This window comes from Dreissena polymorpha, chromosome 4, assembly GCF_020536995.1.
Source record: "Dreissena polymorpha isolate Duluth1 chromosome 4, UMN_Dpol_1.0, whole genome shotgun sequence".
Taxonomy (NCBI): domain Eukaryota; kingdom Metazoa; phylum Mollusca; class Bivalvia; order Myida; family Dreissenidae; genus Dreissena; species Dreissena polymorpha.
Window position 1 is genome coordinate 77,353,970 of NC_068358.1, and position 14,571 is coordinate 77,368,540.

General features: G+C 36.8%; 1 protein-coding gene across 1 annotated transcript; it reads right to left on the minus strand.

Annotated features, from left to right (window-relative positions):
• Positions 1-654: 654 nt before the first annotated feature.
• Positions 655-6,735, minus strand: LOC127878521 (uncharacterized). The gene is made up of 5 exons (XM_052425054.1): positions 6,689-6,735; positions 5,244-5,475; positions 4,446-4,655; positions 4,157-4,243; positions 655-726 (listed from the first exon to the last, which is right to left on the minus strand). Exons 2-5 carry the CDS (start codon positions 5,265-5,267, stop codon positions 655-657), a joined length of 393 nt encoding a protein of 130 aa, XP_052281014.1. The 5' UTR covers positions 5,268-5,475; positions 6,689-6,735.
• Between the last annotated feature and the right edge of the window lie 7,836 nt (positions 6,736-14,571).

A 14,571-nucleotide genomic window follows, 5' to 3' on the forward strand; every position in this document is an offset into this window, starting at 1 on the left:
ATTACAGAGGAAACAAGAGATGTGTTTGTGAAACCCAATGCCCCCTACTGCGCTTTTATGCCGCACAGCAGCTATTTTAGAAAAAAAAACACCTTTGACTTGAAGGATGACCCTGACCTTTCAAAACTCAAAATGTGCAGCTCCATGAGATACACATACATGCCAAATATCAAGTTGCTATCTTCACTATTACAAAAGTTATGACCAAGGTTAAAGTTTTGGGACAGACAGACACACACAATGCCAACCAGACAGGCCAAAAACAATATACTTCGATCATTTGATCTTGGGGCATACAAATAGAAAATGGTCAATATATGAGATAATAATTTCAAACAAGCACCTTCCTAAAATTACCCTAACCACACATATAATATATATATATATATATATATATATATATATATATATATATATATATATATATATATATATATATAACATTAACACGGTTAAAATTCCTCTGCTTAAGGAACTTGCCCACTAATATTGTTTATTATAAGGCAGGAATATCTCACCGGTCCAGGGTTAAGTTCAACGTCATTTGAAAGAATAAGAAGAAGCTGTGGAGTGTCTACATCTTGTTGGGGCGTCTCGTCAGTGTGGAAAAAGAAGTGGGATGGCACATTGACTTGATCTTCTTTTGCGGCGTTGTCATCTTGTTGGGGGCGTCTCTTCAGTGTCTCGGTGGCAATGGATGTTGGATGGCCCGATGATTTCATTTTCCTATAATAGAATAACCCTTCCTTTAATACAATACTTACTAGACAAACAAGACTATTGCCAAGCAACGTATGTCCTCTACAGGCTCCACCATTATCAGATTTTTTTCCATTATATATATATTTGTTGCCATAGCAACCAGAAATTTTGACGTAGGAACAAAATGAAATGACGTACATAATGTCCATATTGCCATATATCAATGTTTCAAGAAAAAAAGGAGAACTTTTAAAGTTATCGCAGGATCCAGAAAAAGTGACAGACTCACAGTATGACGGACACACAAAGCGCAAACCATAAGTCCCCTCAGGTTAAACTGTTAGGGGAGAAAAAGTATTATATTTTTTCATTCAAAATCATAGAGTATATTTACATAACATAAAGCTATACAACAATATGTGTTCCATTTAAAAACCTTATTGTAAAGTGTGTCAGGCCTATCAACTTTCCACGATGAATGCTTCCTTATAAAAAGGTCGAGCAGGGCATCTTCAGATGAACAGCACACCCTGCAGTTTGGGCAATTGTAGCAAGGGACCTAAAAAATACCACTCAGCCTGAGGATTCTAAAATCGCATCTAAGTAATATTTGTGAAAAACTCATGGAAATTGAAACAAAACAAAAACATGTACCACAATTGGTTCATACTTTACATCTTTACATTATAATGAATTCAATACAGGCCCAGGACTGGTCCTGAAAAGCTTGCACATGGAAGACTTACATACACCAAAACATAAAATTTGTTTATAGCATTGTGCCATGCTATCAGATCAATTGGCATGCTACAAATATAGTGTCATATAAACAGGGCAATCATTGTCTTTCATGCTTGAACCAATTACTATATTATGATACATAAAAATAGGACACAGATGAATCAAACACACATTCTGCTGATTTATATTAAAATCAAAGTAATGAAAATACTTATAAAAGAAATATGTATGTAAATTGTCAAGATGGAAAGTGTTAAAAAGTATGGAGCATATTGTCATCAAATAAGTACCAAGCATAAGCCATGCAACTTGTATGCAGGCAGGAAAACAGCCACATCTTCAGTAATGTCAAGGTAAACAAATCCACTGCAGCATGACCTTTAATGCATGACGAAAACACAGGATCATTAATGCAGTGTCTGTGAATGCACGATCATGTAAAATTAATATTCATTCAGGCTAAAATTTGCCATCCAGTAAAAAAGGGAAACTATGTCTGAACTATATTTTTGTTGTCCCGGACAATATTGGACGACCACTAATTCCAATGACCGTCAATATAAAACTAACAAAACGATTAAACCTATTTGACATGAAACTAACAAGAGAGTTACTGCAGTAATAGCATTCATGCAGCAAGTTTTAATATAAAACAAGAGCACCGCATAACGGGTGCTACGTTCGGCTGCGAAAGCTTGTCAGATTTTTTTAAAGGTCACAGTGACCTTGACCTTTGACCTAGTGACCCAAAATGGGTGTGGTGTGTAGAACTCATCAAGGTGCATATTCATATGAAGTTTCAAAGTTGAAGGTGGAAGCACTTTGATTTTAGAGCCAATGATAAGGTTTTAGCACGACGCCGGCGGACGACGAGCAGGCTATGACAATACCTCGGGTTTTCTCCGAAAACAGCCTCGCTAATAAATATTGTTCGGGTGTCTAAAAATAAAGCAACAATGAGTGCCTTATGTTGGCATATGTTTATGTTGTATGTTATTCCATTAAGAAAGGTGATTTTTATGTAACTAGTTAAGAATGCATTACATTTATGTATATATAGGTAAACAACAGCTGTCACCATAGGATGACGTATGCCCCCTATAAACGCTTGATAGAAGTTTTTCGAAACCTAAACACAAATTTCGAAACCTAAACGCAGACCCTAAGTTTAAGGTCAAGGTCACAGGGGTCAAAATTTGTGTGCGCATGGAAAGGCTTTGTCCATATACACATGCATGCCAAATATGAAGTTGCTATCTGAAGCGACATAGAAGTTATGAGCATTTTTCGAAACCTAAACGTAAAGTGTGACAGACAGACAGTCCGATCACTATATGCCCTCCTTCGGCGGCATAAAAAGATGCGCCAGAAATTAATGACTTAAAGGATATAATACATGTAAATGTTAACAAATAGATTTTTTCAACTTAAGCAAAAACAACAAAACAAAATGCACCAAAAAAGCTTCCTATTCCTTGATAACATGTATAAATCTGCATTTATTTACTGTGCTTTCCCTATCGGTATTTTATGGCTATTTATTTCACACAGATTTCACTACCAGTAACATGATGATGAATAAAAACAAGAGCACCGCATAGCAGGTGCCAACGCTCGGCTGCAGGTGCAGTTTCTTTTTTTTAAGAGTTCACAGTGATCTTGACCTTTGACCTAGTGACACAAAAAAGGGTGTGGCATGTATAACTTATCAAGGTGCAGCTACATATGAAGTTTCAAAGTTATAGGTGGAAGCGAATTAAACATTGTGGCATTTCTTTGCCAACTGAAACAATTAACACATGCATGTACATGCAAACAAAAGTGTCAACAATAACAAATGCACCAATTAAGCTTTATATACCTTGTGTGACATTTCTTTGCCAACTGAAACAATTTACACATGCATGTACAGGCATGGCATAAGTGCAAGACCTCATCCACCAAAGTTGACCATTTTGAAAAATAACAACAATTATATAATACTATGCAGAATACAACAGAAAGGAAATATGTCCTCAAAATAATAACACTAATATGGTCTTTTACTTATAATTTACTTTCAAAATAGGTTTGGTTGTGGTTTTTTTTTCAACAAAAAAACCTAGTTTTAAGAACCAGTAGGACATTTCCACAATGAAACAGTGAGGGTTATCTGAAATTAACGGTATTTTTTACCTTCTTTCCATATATTTTGACATTTCTGGTTGCAGACCTCTTAGCTCTGGCTATGACAACATGAGAATGAATTGTGTGTGTGAAAATATGGAAAACAAAATTATATAAACTAACTAGTTTATCTTTTATACAATTACAGAATGTTATGTTCTGATATAACTGAATGGTTATGACATCAACTCTGTGGTCTGGCTTTCACACAAAGACATCTGTTGAACTTTTTATGTTTTCCACTTAATGACAAACAATGCCTTAGATGATTAAAGACATTGCTTTAGAAGTATAGGACCTGCAGTCCAACTATTGCCCTACAGCTACCAATAATGAAGGGCATTTATTATTATGGTGCTGATCAGGGGCAAAAAGGCGAGGCTAAAAAGAGAGATGACAGGGTGCCCAGCTTAACGGCTCTAGACATAACATTAATTTATAGGCTGTAACAAGCCATATGAGCAATCAATACTGGATTGCAATCACTTTATAAATGTTTATTAAGAATGATGAAATATCTGTACGATTAAATGCATAGAAAAGTTACCGTTATTTTATGTGTCTGAGGCATAATGTCCCTGGGAACTGGTACTTCACTTGCATCCACCTTGTCTTGAATCTCTGGTTGAGCTCCCTACAATTTATTTAACAATAATACAGGTATTATACTTTTTTACAGCAAAATCAAATTGTTATGAATATTTGTAGGTTGAAGCGCTTTGATTTTAGAGCCAATGTTAAGGTTTTAGCCTGACGCGGAATTGCAATTTTGTGCATAAATCACATTTGCTTATGGCTCATAAATGCAGTCCACTTTGTTGTAGCACTAAACCCACAGTCTGCACAATATCCGAAAAGAGTGCTATGGTGCTGTCATGCTCCTGAACCGGTACTTCCGTGGCTGAGAGAGCTGGCCATTCTGTAGGATCTTGAACAGCAGCCTCCACACACAGCTGGTTTGGCAGGTTGTCCTGTATGGATGCTAAACACCTCCTAGCCCCTTCAGCACTCAGACGTAGTCCATCATGGGACAAGTACAGGGACTTCTTAAAATTAAATTTTGATTATAGATAGTTACCGTACCAATTTATTTTAAACATAACTAAGATATTAAAGCAGCAAATTCAATGAACTGGTTTCCCTCAACTAATGAAAAAATATTTTAGTTTCAATCAATTAGAGTGTACAACTCTGAACTGACCAAAATGATCATCCTGACGAAACTTATGCAAGAACTACTAAAAAATGATAATACATGTTTATTTTTTAATTTCATTAACTTCCAGATTACAGCACAGACAGATATCTTTAATTATGGGGCTTTACGTCTAGAGCTGAAACCAACAAAACGTGCAAGTGTACCACCACAAAGTAATACATCTATTTTAAAATTCATGATATATTCATGTAAAAGTTATTAAGAAACCAGTAATTGCAACAAAACTGCTCAATGAGTCAATTTTCACTAATTAAGGGGGCATATCTCTTGAGCAAAGAAGGATGTCTGAACAGAATTTGGGATTGGTCCACCGCAGACTAATGATGCATATATTTATTTTAAGTTTCATGATGATGAAATTCCATGCAACAGTTGCTGAGAAACCTCCTATTTCACTCTAGATCTTTCCCTATACCTGTTTAGTTGCTCCATAGTCCATTTATCTCACAGAAGGCACATGGTGACTCAGTTCCCACAGCATGCTGTTTGCGCTCCTTATCCACTGGCAGTAGTTCATCAACTGTGCCCATGAGAGTGGCCATCGGGGAAACATTCTCACATCAAAATCACGTGGAAGAATCTCGCAAAGCACCACGTGTATTTCAGTGCACACACTGAATACAACATCAAGGATCTCTGTCACACAACTAAAAATAACAATCAAATTCATTGAATTGATATACCCTGCCAATATGCTTCTGGACACAAAAGTGTTATATTTGACACTGAAAAAGCATTTTTTAAGAAACAAAGGGCCATAACTCTGCTATTAACAGTTGGTGTACGATGCCATTTGGTGTGCATCATTCTCTTATCCATATATATACTCATACCAAGTTTCAATGAAATTCGCCAAAGCACTTCCAAGATATGGCTCCGGACACAAAAGTGCTGGACGGACAGATGGAAAGACGGACGGACAGACAACCCCAAAACAATATCCCTCCTCCTATGGCGAGGGATAATAAGTTAATGGTATTAGTTGCTCATTGTATTATATTCCCATCACAAACAATTATTAACAAGTGATGTGTTCGTCAGAAACACAATGCCCCCTATTTGCGCCGCTTTGTATTATTTTTTTTACCTTTGACCTTGAAGGATGACCTTGGACTTCCACCACTCAAAATGTGCAGTTTCGCGAGATACACGTGCACACCAAATATCAAGTTGCTATCTTCAATATTGAAAAAGTTATGGCCAATCTTAAAGTTTTCGGACGGACAGACGTCATATATTTGACATTTGACCTTGAAGGATGACCTTGACCTTTCACCACTAAAAATGTTCAGCTCCATGAGGAACACACGCATGCAAAATATCAAGTTTCTATCTTCAATAATGCAAAGGTTATGGCCAACGTTGAAGTTTTTTTTTCCGACGGACGGACAGACTGACACACATACTGACTGACGGGCAGTTCAACTTCTATGTGCCACCCTACCGGGGGCATAAAAAGTGACAAACAACTACAAAAATATTTGAGAAACTAACTTATTTTATTTCATTAAAATGCCAATCCAAAAAAATCTAATAAGAAAATGATACTAAGTTGATCAAGCTCATTTTTATTCATGCTGCTAAGCTGTTCAGTGGCGGATCCAGGGTTTCTAGTTAGGGGGTTGGTGTGGACATTCAATAATACAGGCCAATGTAAAAGCATAATGGTGTAGTGGATGTGGTGTCCGCCTAGTGATAGGGAGTTAGGAGGTTCTCATTATCTTCTCCATAAACACCAAGTTCTGGTTCTTCCCAGGAACAGACTCGAGTGTCTCAATAAGCATAGTGCGTTCGCTGCAATAAAGCTAAGGTAAATAGGTTAAATTAAAACTACAACTGAAAAATTACTGTTCAACATACCGGTAGAAATCGCTATCCTTGCAGCAAACATCGTTAGAGCCAAGATGAAGGACGAGGTACAGTATGTCGTAACAACAGCAGCTCTTGATGCAGCAGCTTTCTAAAGCCCTTCCGGTCAGACACATACTTTGCACCTGCATAGTAAAATAAGATCTTCCATTTGGAATTGGTTTTCATTTGCAATAATTTTTCTTGAGTTGTCATTTGTTATTGAATATTATGAAAAATAGTCATCATTGCTATGTTCGAGACAAGCAAGCTTATCTTTGTTAATATTTATCTCACTTGTTCTATGTTGCGTCAAATTTCTGGATTTGCAATCTTTTTTCCCATTTTGGTTACAGCAGAAAGGGTATTTTTCTTGATTCTATAATACATGTTTTATCAGTGTAATAATATACATGACGTGTAGATGTAAATACCATGAAACTGTTAGGGTAAAATATCTTTCTGGGTATTAAAGCAGTATTCAGTGGAGTTTTAAGCATTTCTTTAAAAACAAGAGATGCGTTTGTTGGAAACACAATGCCCCCTATTGCACCGCTTTGAAGCCATCTACATGTATTCAAACTTTGACCTTGAAGATTGACCCTGACCTTTCACCACTCAAAAATGTGCAGCTCCATGAGATACACATGCATGCCAAATATCTAGTTGCTATCTTCAACATTGCAAATTTTGACCTTTGACCTTGAAGGATGACCTTGACCTTTAATCACTCAAAATGTGCAGCTCCATGAGATATACATGCATGCCAAATATCAAGTTGCTATCTTCAATATTTAACAAGTAATGGCCAATGTTAAAATTTTCAGACAGACGGAATATTTGACATTTGACCTTGAAGAATGACCTGATTTTCACCTTTTACCACTCAAAATATTCAGCTCTAAGAGATACACATGCATATTTTTTTTTCAAGTTGCTATCTTCAATATTTAAAAAGTTATGGCCAATGTTAAAGTTTTCGGACGGACGGAATATTTGACATTTGACCTTGAAGAATGACCTTGACCTTTCATCACTCAAAATGTTCAGCTCCAGGAGATACGCATGCATGCCAAATATCAAGTTGCTATCATCAATAGTGAACAAGTTATGGCCAATGTTAAAGTTTTCGGATGGACGGACAGACGCCATATATTAGACATTTGACCTTCACCTTTCACCACTCAAAATGTTCAGCTCCAGGAGATACACATACATGCCAAATATCAAATTGCTATCATCAATAGTGAAAAAGTTATGGCCAATGTTTAAGTTTTCGGACGGATGGACAGATGCCATATATTAGACATTTGACCTTGAAGGATGACCTTGACCTTCACCTTTTACCACTCAAAATGTGCAGCTCAATGAGATGCACATGCATGCCAAATATCACGGTGCTATGTTAAATATTGAAAAAGTTATGACCATTAAAGTGTTCGGACGGACGGACAGACAGACTGACAGTTCAACTGCTATATGCCACCCTACCGGGGGCATAAAAACAATTATTTGGTACACAAAGCTTCAAATAAATATTAAAATTAGCAACCTTTTTTCCAAAGGCAGCAACAAACACTACAGGGCTAGATTGAACTTTACCGGTACGCAGTTGTTTACAACCATCGACAAAGCGGGGGTTTGGGGGCGGTAGCCCCTGATACTAAAGAAATATATAGGATAAAAGGATAATAAGGCGTTGCGTAAGTTGTTATGTGTTAGGTGTTAAGGGTTAGGGTACGCTGTTTGATGTTAATGTTGCGTTCCGGTAAAACTCAATCGTCCCCACTGCAGTATAAGACAGTAGCTAAAATAATTATGCCAACGCAAAAATCATCAAAAGACTATGGCGGCAATTTATATCGACTATATAAGACAGTAAAAGGGGTAATATAAAGCAGCATGCCACAGAAACATGTTGGGTCTCACACTCAACTATAAACAGTTAAAAATTATTCACCAGATACGAGCAGAAAGTCAATCCTTGCATTTGGAGGACACGCAGACTTCAAACGATGGACATTGGAATCCCCGGCAAAAAGAACACGAACATCGCTGCTGCACCAGACATGTTCTTCACCTGAAACAGAATAAACAAAAGGCTTCCCGGCAAAGGACATCGTTCCACGAACCCTGGGGAAGTTTAAAAACTGAAAATACAACACGACAACAAACAAACGCCCGAATTCAAATACAATCCGAACCTGGATTTTCCAAACAAGTTTTACAACGTTCAGTTTTTAAATAGGTAACGTCGCGAAATCAAATTACAAATGTTAAACGAGCACTTTCAAACGATTAAATGTCACGCAACGCGGTTCTCTTAAACTGCAACGTAGTCTCTGGTCAACAACAGCTGTTTTATAGTATGTAAGCTTTGGTCAGTATAAAATACTGTCGAGAATAAAATTATCTGGACTCTCTGAAAACCCTTGTTAAACAAGTTCAAATCAGAAAGGGAGATCACCACCACTTACTATAGCCTATCCTCTCCCCTGATTCAAGATCAGTGTTATGATTGGCCAAAATGATTTGGGCGACCGTGGACCAACAGGCCTCTGGGTTGTTGACCGGCTTCAACCGGGGCAGCACCGGGAAATAGTGTCACCGCGTTAAAAGTTTTCTACGCCATCATCATGGTTCTCGCCGGTCGACCGGCGTTAGCAAACCGCGATGGACCGGGGCTCTACCGGCAATAGGGAGACTGGGAACTAAATGCTCCACCGAAAGTTTTCGGGGATCATAATTAGCTTACGAGATTTACGGCAAACAACCATGCTTATCGTTGTTTTCGTTGAAAATCGAGCGGTCTATGAAATGAATCATTAAAAAATAAAAACCTTTAAAATTAATGTCACCGCTCGTCAACATGAGTCAAGTAACTCCATGCTTCAACTAACAAACTTAAAGGGCGACATTTTACGTCGATACCGTTTCAGTAACAGCTATGACAAGTATTAATTGTGTTTCGTATTCGAATTGCAGTAAAGCGTATTGCGGTTTATCGTTTAGCATTAAGCATTAGCGGTTTACAACATTGCCCAAAACCATACGGACAGAATTATAATACATGTATTAAGAAACAACTTTTGATATTTAGTTTAGTTTCGTATTCGAGTTGCAGTCAAGCGTGAGACGTATTGCGGTTTGTCGTTAAGCATTAAGCATTAGGCACTTTGCGGTTAACAACATCGCGCATTACAACTTTGACATGAATGGACTGGCTGATATTCCCTTCCATACAATCAACCTTTAAGTTAATATGTGTTAAAAATATTTCGCCGTTGGTTTGTTTGTTTGCTGTGGGTATGTATATTGATTATGTATTTTACAGTTTAAAACATAATCATCATAGGCCTGAACACGAATGCATGACCAATTGTTAAAGTGTATAAAAACAAGAAATCAACCTGCTTGAATTCTGTTGTTTTATGCCTCCGAAGGAGGGCATAAAGTGATCGGACCGTACGTCCGTCTGTCTGTATTTCCGTCACACTTTGCATTTAGTTTTCGCATTTAGGTTTCGAAAAATGCTCATAACTTTTATGTCGCTTCAGATAGCAACTTGATGTTTGGCATGCATGTGTATCTCATGGAGTTGCACATTTTGAGTTATATTAAGGTCAAGGTCATCCTTCAAGGTCAAAGGTAAAAAATATGGCTTTAAAGCGGCGCAGAAGGGGGCATTGTGTTTCTGACAAACACATCTCTTGTTTATATTTATTTCACACCTTTTACTACACCAAATGAACTTCATTTATATTAATGGATGTCTTGTATTTTAATTGTATTTCCCATTACATGTGTAATTGATCAATTCATACAAAATTGTTGGTCAATTCTAGAAGTATCCTGCAAAGGTCAAATGTATATGAAGATTGAGGTGGTTCCTTTTTCCTAGTTCCTTATTCCTTATTCAAATAAGGAAAACGGAACAGTTCCCCATTCCTTATACAAGCTTAACATATTTGATATAGGGGCTTAAAGAAAAATAATGCATACAATTCTTAAATAAATCAAAACAAAATAATTCGAATACATTTATTTTATCATAAGCTTATGTAGTGCGTTACATATCCATGTTTCTTCTTCGCGCTTGCATAGGATTTCTTGTTTAGACCGAACCGGGATTTTGTACTTCGAATACTAACTTCACACCAACAAAACCTAAAGCATATAACACTATTATACATGTATGTGTTATAAAAGTGCAATCTAGTACATTTCAACATGCTTGTTTTTATTCATAATCCAGTTCCTTTTTCGCGGCTTAATAATGAAACATTAATCAGCTCCACATTCCGTATTGAAGCCGAATAAGGAACTGGCATTTTCTTACTTAAACATCAACGAAATTGAAAAAAAAATTAAGTAATGATAATCCAGTTCCTTATTCAGTTTAAATAAGGAATAAGGAACTGGTTTCATATTTTTTATTCAAATCGAATAAGAAACTTGAATGCTCTTTCTATTAATTATAACTCAAATGATTTTTAGTTGTTCGCTGGCAAACAACTAAAGTTAATACCACGGGTTTCAAGCCAGTTTTCTTAACTATGATAAACCGCCGCATCTGCAGCACCGCGCCGACAAGGAGTTGTATAATTTATGCCAAAGGATGGAGTTCTTTATTTATATTCATTCTCAAATGGAAACGTTATGTGAATATCGTGTTAAATGGAATATTTTTTAAAGGGGCGTATATAGAAAAGAATCAATTAACATTGTAAGAAATATACGTGTCGAGGATAAGAATATTTATGCATGATTAAAATAGTCAACTGTCTGCTGCGTCTTAATCATATGGTGTTGTTGTTTCTTCAAATTGCAAACATTTCATCATTTGACACGACACTTATCAAAATTAGACATGATACTCTAAAATACCTTCTTCATCAAGTGCGGTGAAGATCAAATGAAAACTGTTTGACAAGAGAGAATATCAAGCGATCAAAGACCAATTAGTTATTATTGAAGAGCCACAACCAAAAACTTCCTGAGTCAATTTGGTCTGCTACCGTAAGTACTTTATACCAAAGAAAAATATATACTTCTATCAAATTTTGATGCTGAAAAAAAAAATTACTTCAATAGATTTTTGCAATGAATTCAAAATCAGTTTATATAGTTTATTTTGTTTTAGAAATAAATAGGCAAAGGCTGTCTTTTAACCACTGAATTCAAAGATCAACATTTCATAGTAGGCCTATGTAAAGTAACTTATGCAATAAAACATGAATACAATATTTTGATTTTGCTCTTAAATCTTCAATTTTTGTCCTTAAAACCTCAAACATTTCTACAACTTGTGATAGGAACCCTATAGGACCTGCTACATATCATAGTAAAATAGTTTGTGATTTTGAGATAAACATTATTTTTAGTTGTGAGCGTAAGCTCACGACTAATGTAGAGAGGCAGTTTTTCAAGTCATTCTGCAGTTAGCTACGCTAGGAACGATAACTGCAAGTCAGTCTGCTGTTAGCTACGCTAGGAACAATAACCACTGCCTGTTTATACTCCACCACTGGTACACTGCAGCAGACAGCCTGTATGTAATCAATAGGTTTGAGCTTGTGCAACGCTATTGGCCAGTTAATCATTGAACTCTGTACATATTGGCTGCTTTTCGAAACAAGAAACCGTCGGAGACGGGTGATGCTCCCCAAAGTTTTTTTTTGTCACAATATTGCACTGCATATTCAGATAAAAGGAAACGTCTTGAGGGCATATGCAACTACTGCTGATCAACAAGTATAGTGGGATATCGAGAGTCCAATACACTATCACGCGTTTATTGCGTTACCTTGTTGATAGTGCTTGCTACTACAGCGGGGTTAAATTTTATATGTCTGGGAAACGTTCTTTTGTTCTCAACAGGTAGCAGCGATATCTCATGTTTTCTCAATTGCTCGGGTGATAACAACGCAATTGTATAGGGTTAATCTTTTTTATATTCAAAGTTTTCAATTTATAAAACGTCGGACATGAGTTGCGAAAATACTAACTGTGAAATTAAGTTTGAAATTTACGTTTCTAAAAAATAACATTGAAAACAAATGTTAAACAATTGTGTGTGTGTTTACTTGTTAGTCGCATATTTGGTGGTGCGGTAGTCGAGTGGTAAAATTCTCGTCTACCATTTCAGAGGTCCCCGGTTCAATTCCTGGCTGGGGCACTGGAAATTTAAGAAATGCTTCAAGTGTTTCCCACCCAACTAGAGATGTACTGTTATGAAACCCAGGTTATTCTCGCATGTGCTATACACTGAGCACGCAAAAGAACCAAGGAATCTATTCGAAAATAGCTAGGGAATCGCATCCGGATTCCTTGTAACTCAATACTGTCTCTTCTGCTTGCTGTCTCTTCAGCAAAACCAAAGGACCCCATTGGAAATAAGTTCTTGCACTTTCATGGGTTATCCTTGACTGCAAGGTCAAAAGAAATCCTACTACTACCGCATGAATGTATGTTATTGTAGTCAAACAATACATAAGTATTAGTAGATACAAATTATACTACGGGAGTTCACATCATTACGTCCTCACATGGCCTATAATACATGTAAGTATATTTCTCCACCTTCGAAATATATCGTATGTTAATATTAACACGCAGTTTTCTTTCGAAACATTTAAATCACGCTTTCATAGCCGCGTAATGCGAAAATGGGTCTTATGGCGTTTCGGCCAGCTTTGTTCAGAGGCAATGCGGTCCGCTATAAAATAACTCAAGGTTTCATGGTGTCATTGTTTGTCTCCTGACCAGACTGAGAGATGCGCTGGCTGGGTGGGCTATATCTATGATGGGCGCATATGGCATAATACCCATTTTCGCATGACGCGGGTCTTTTTAAATCTCATTCCGAGTTGTAAGCCTATTAATGCAGGAACGAGTTCCAGACGTGCTGACCGAGTACGGCAAACATTTGTGGTTAGATAATTAAACGATTATCTCTTAGCATGACACAATACTATTTCGGAAGTGTTTTTTTCTCATCTTGGAAGCAAAATTGTGTTCATGGATAGTCAATTATGTCTTCCCCTCACAATTTAATGACCGACTACAGACCCTGAAATTCTGCGAGATGGATTTTAACGTGAAGTTGTAACTGGGCTACAATTTGCGTCTATGTGTTGTTTGAACATGCAGAAAGTAGTCCGGAATTCCGTACATTGAACAGTGTTACATCCTTTACGCTGCGCACAGACACAGTGCTGCAGCCAAATTTCGGGGGATTTCTCTCGAATCAGCCTATAAAATATTTGAATGTATTCATTTGTGCCTTCTAGCGTTATGTACAGAGGTTATTGAAGGTGAAAAGCTGGGTAATACAGCTACGCCGAAAACCTTACGAGTGTTCTATACCGATGTTAAGGTAAGAGACTGGTTGACAACGTGTGAACTTCTGGGGTAACCATTAGTGCATCAACACCATGGTTAGGGTAAACAGCGTTGTCTTTAAGACTACCTAATTCGTGAGTAGAAACTAGTGCTCGCAGATTTTGTTTTCATTTTCATCAATTATCTAATTGTATATTTTGAATTGTATATGGTGTCAACAAAAGATTTGTAAGAGAAATTTCCATCATGAAATAATATTCTTAGTGTTTTAGGTATTCGATATTGCAACAACATTCATTTAATATGATGGTGATTGCAAATTTTATTTTATATTCTCAGTATACCATTTTCATCGCATTTTTCATGCTTTTAGAACGTCAAAAAGAGAGATGTTTTTGTAATTTTGTCTAGGTTATCTATATAACATAAATATGGGGAAAGACAGTGCACACACATCTCGACCTGTGCGTTAAGGCACACTTTTTATAAAATTGAATGGGGTGTGTTCATTTCAACTTGCGATTCAAAAAGCTATAACATAGTTTTGACAA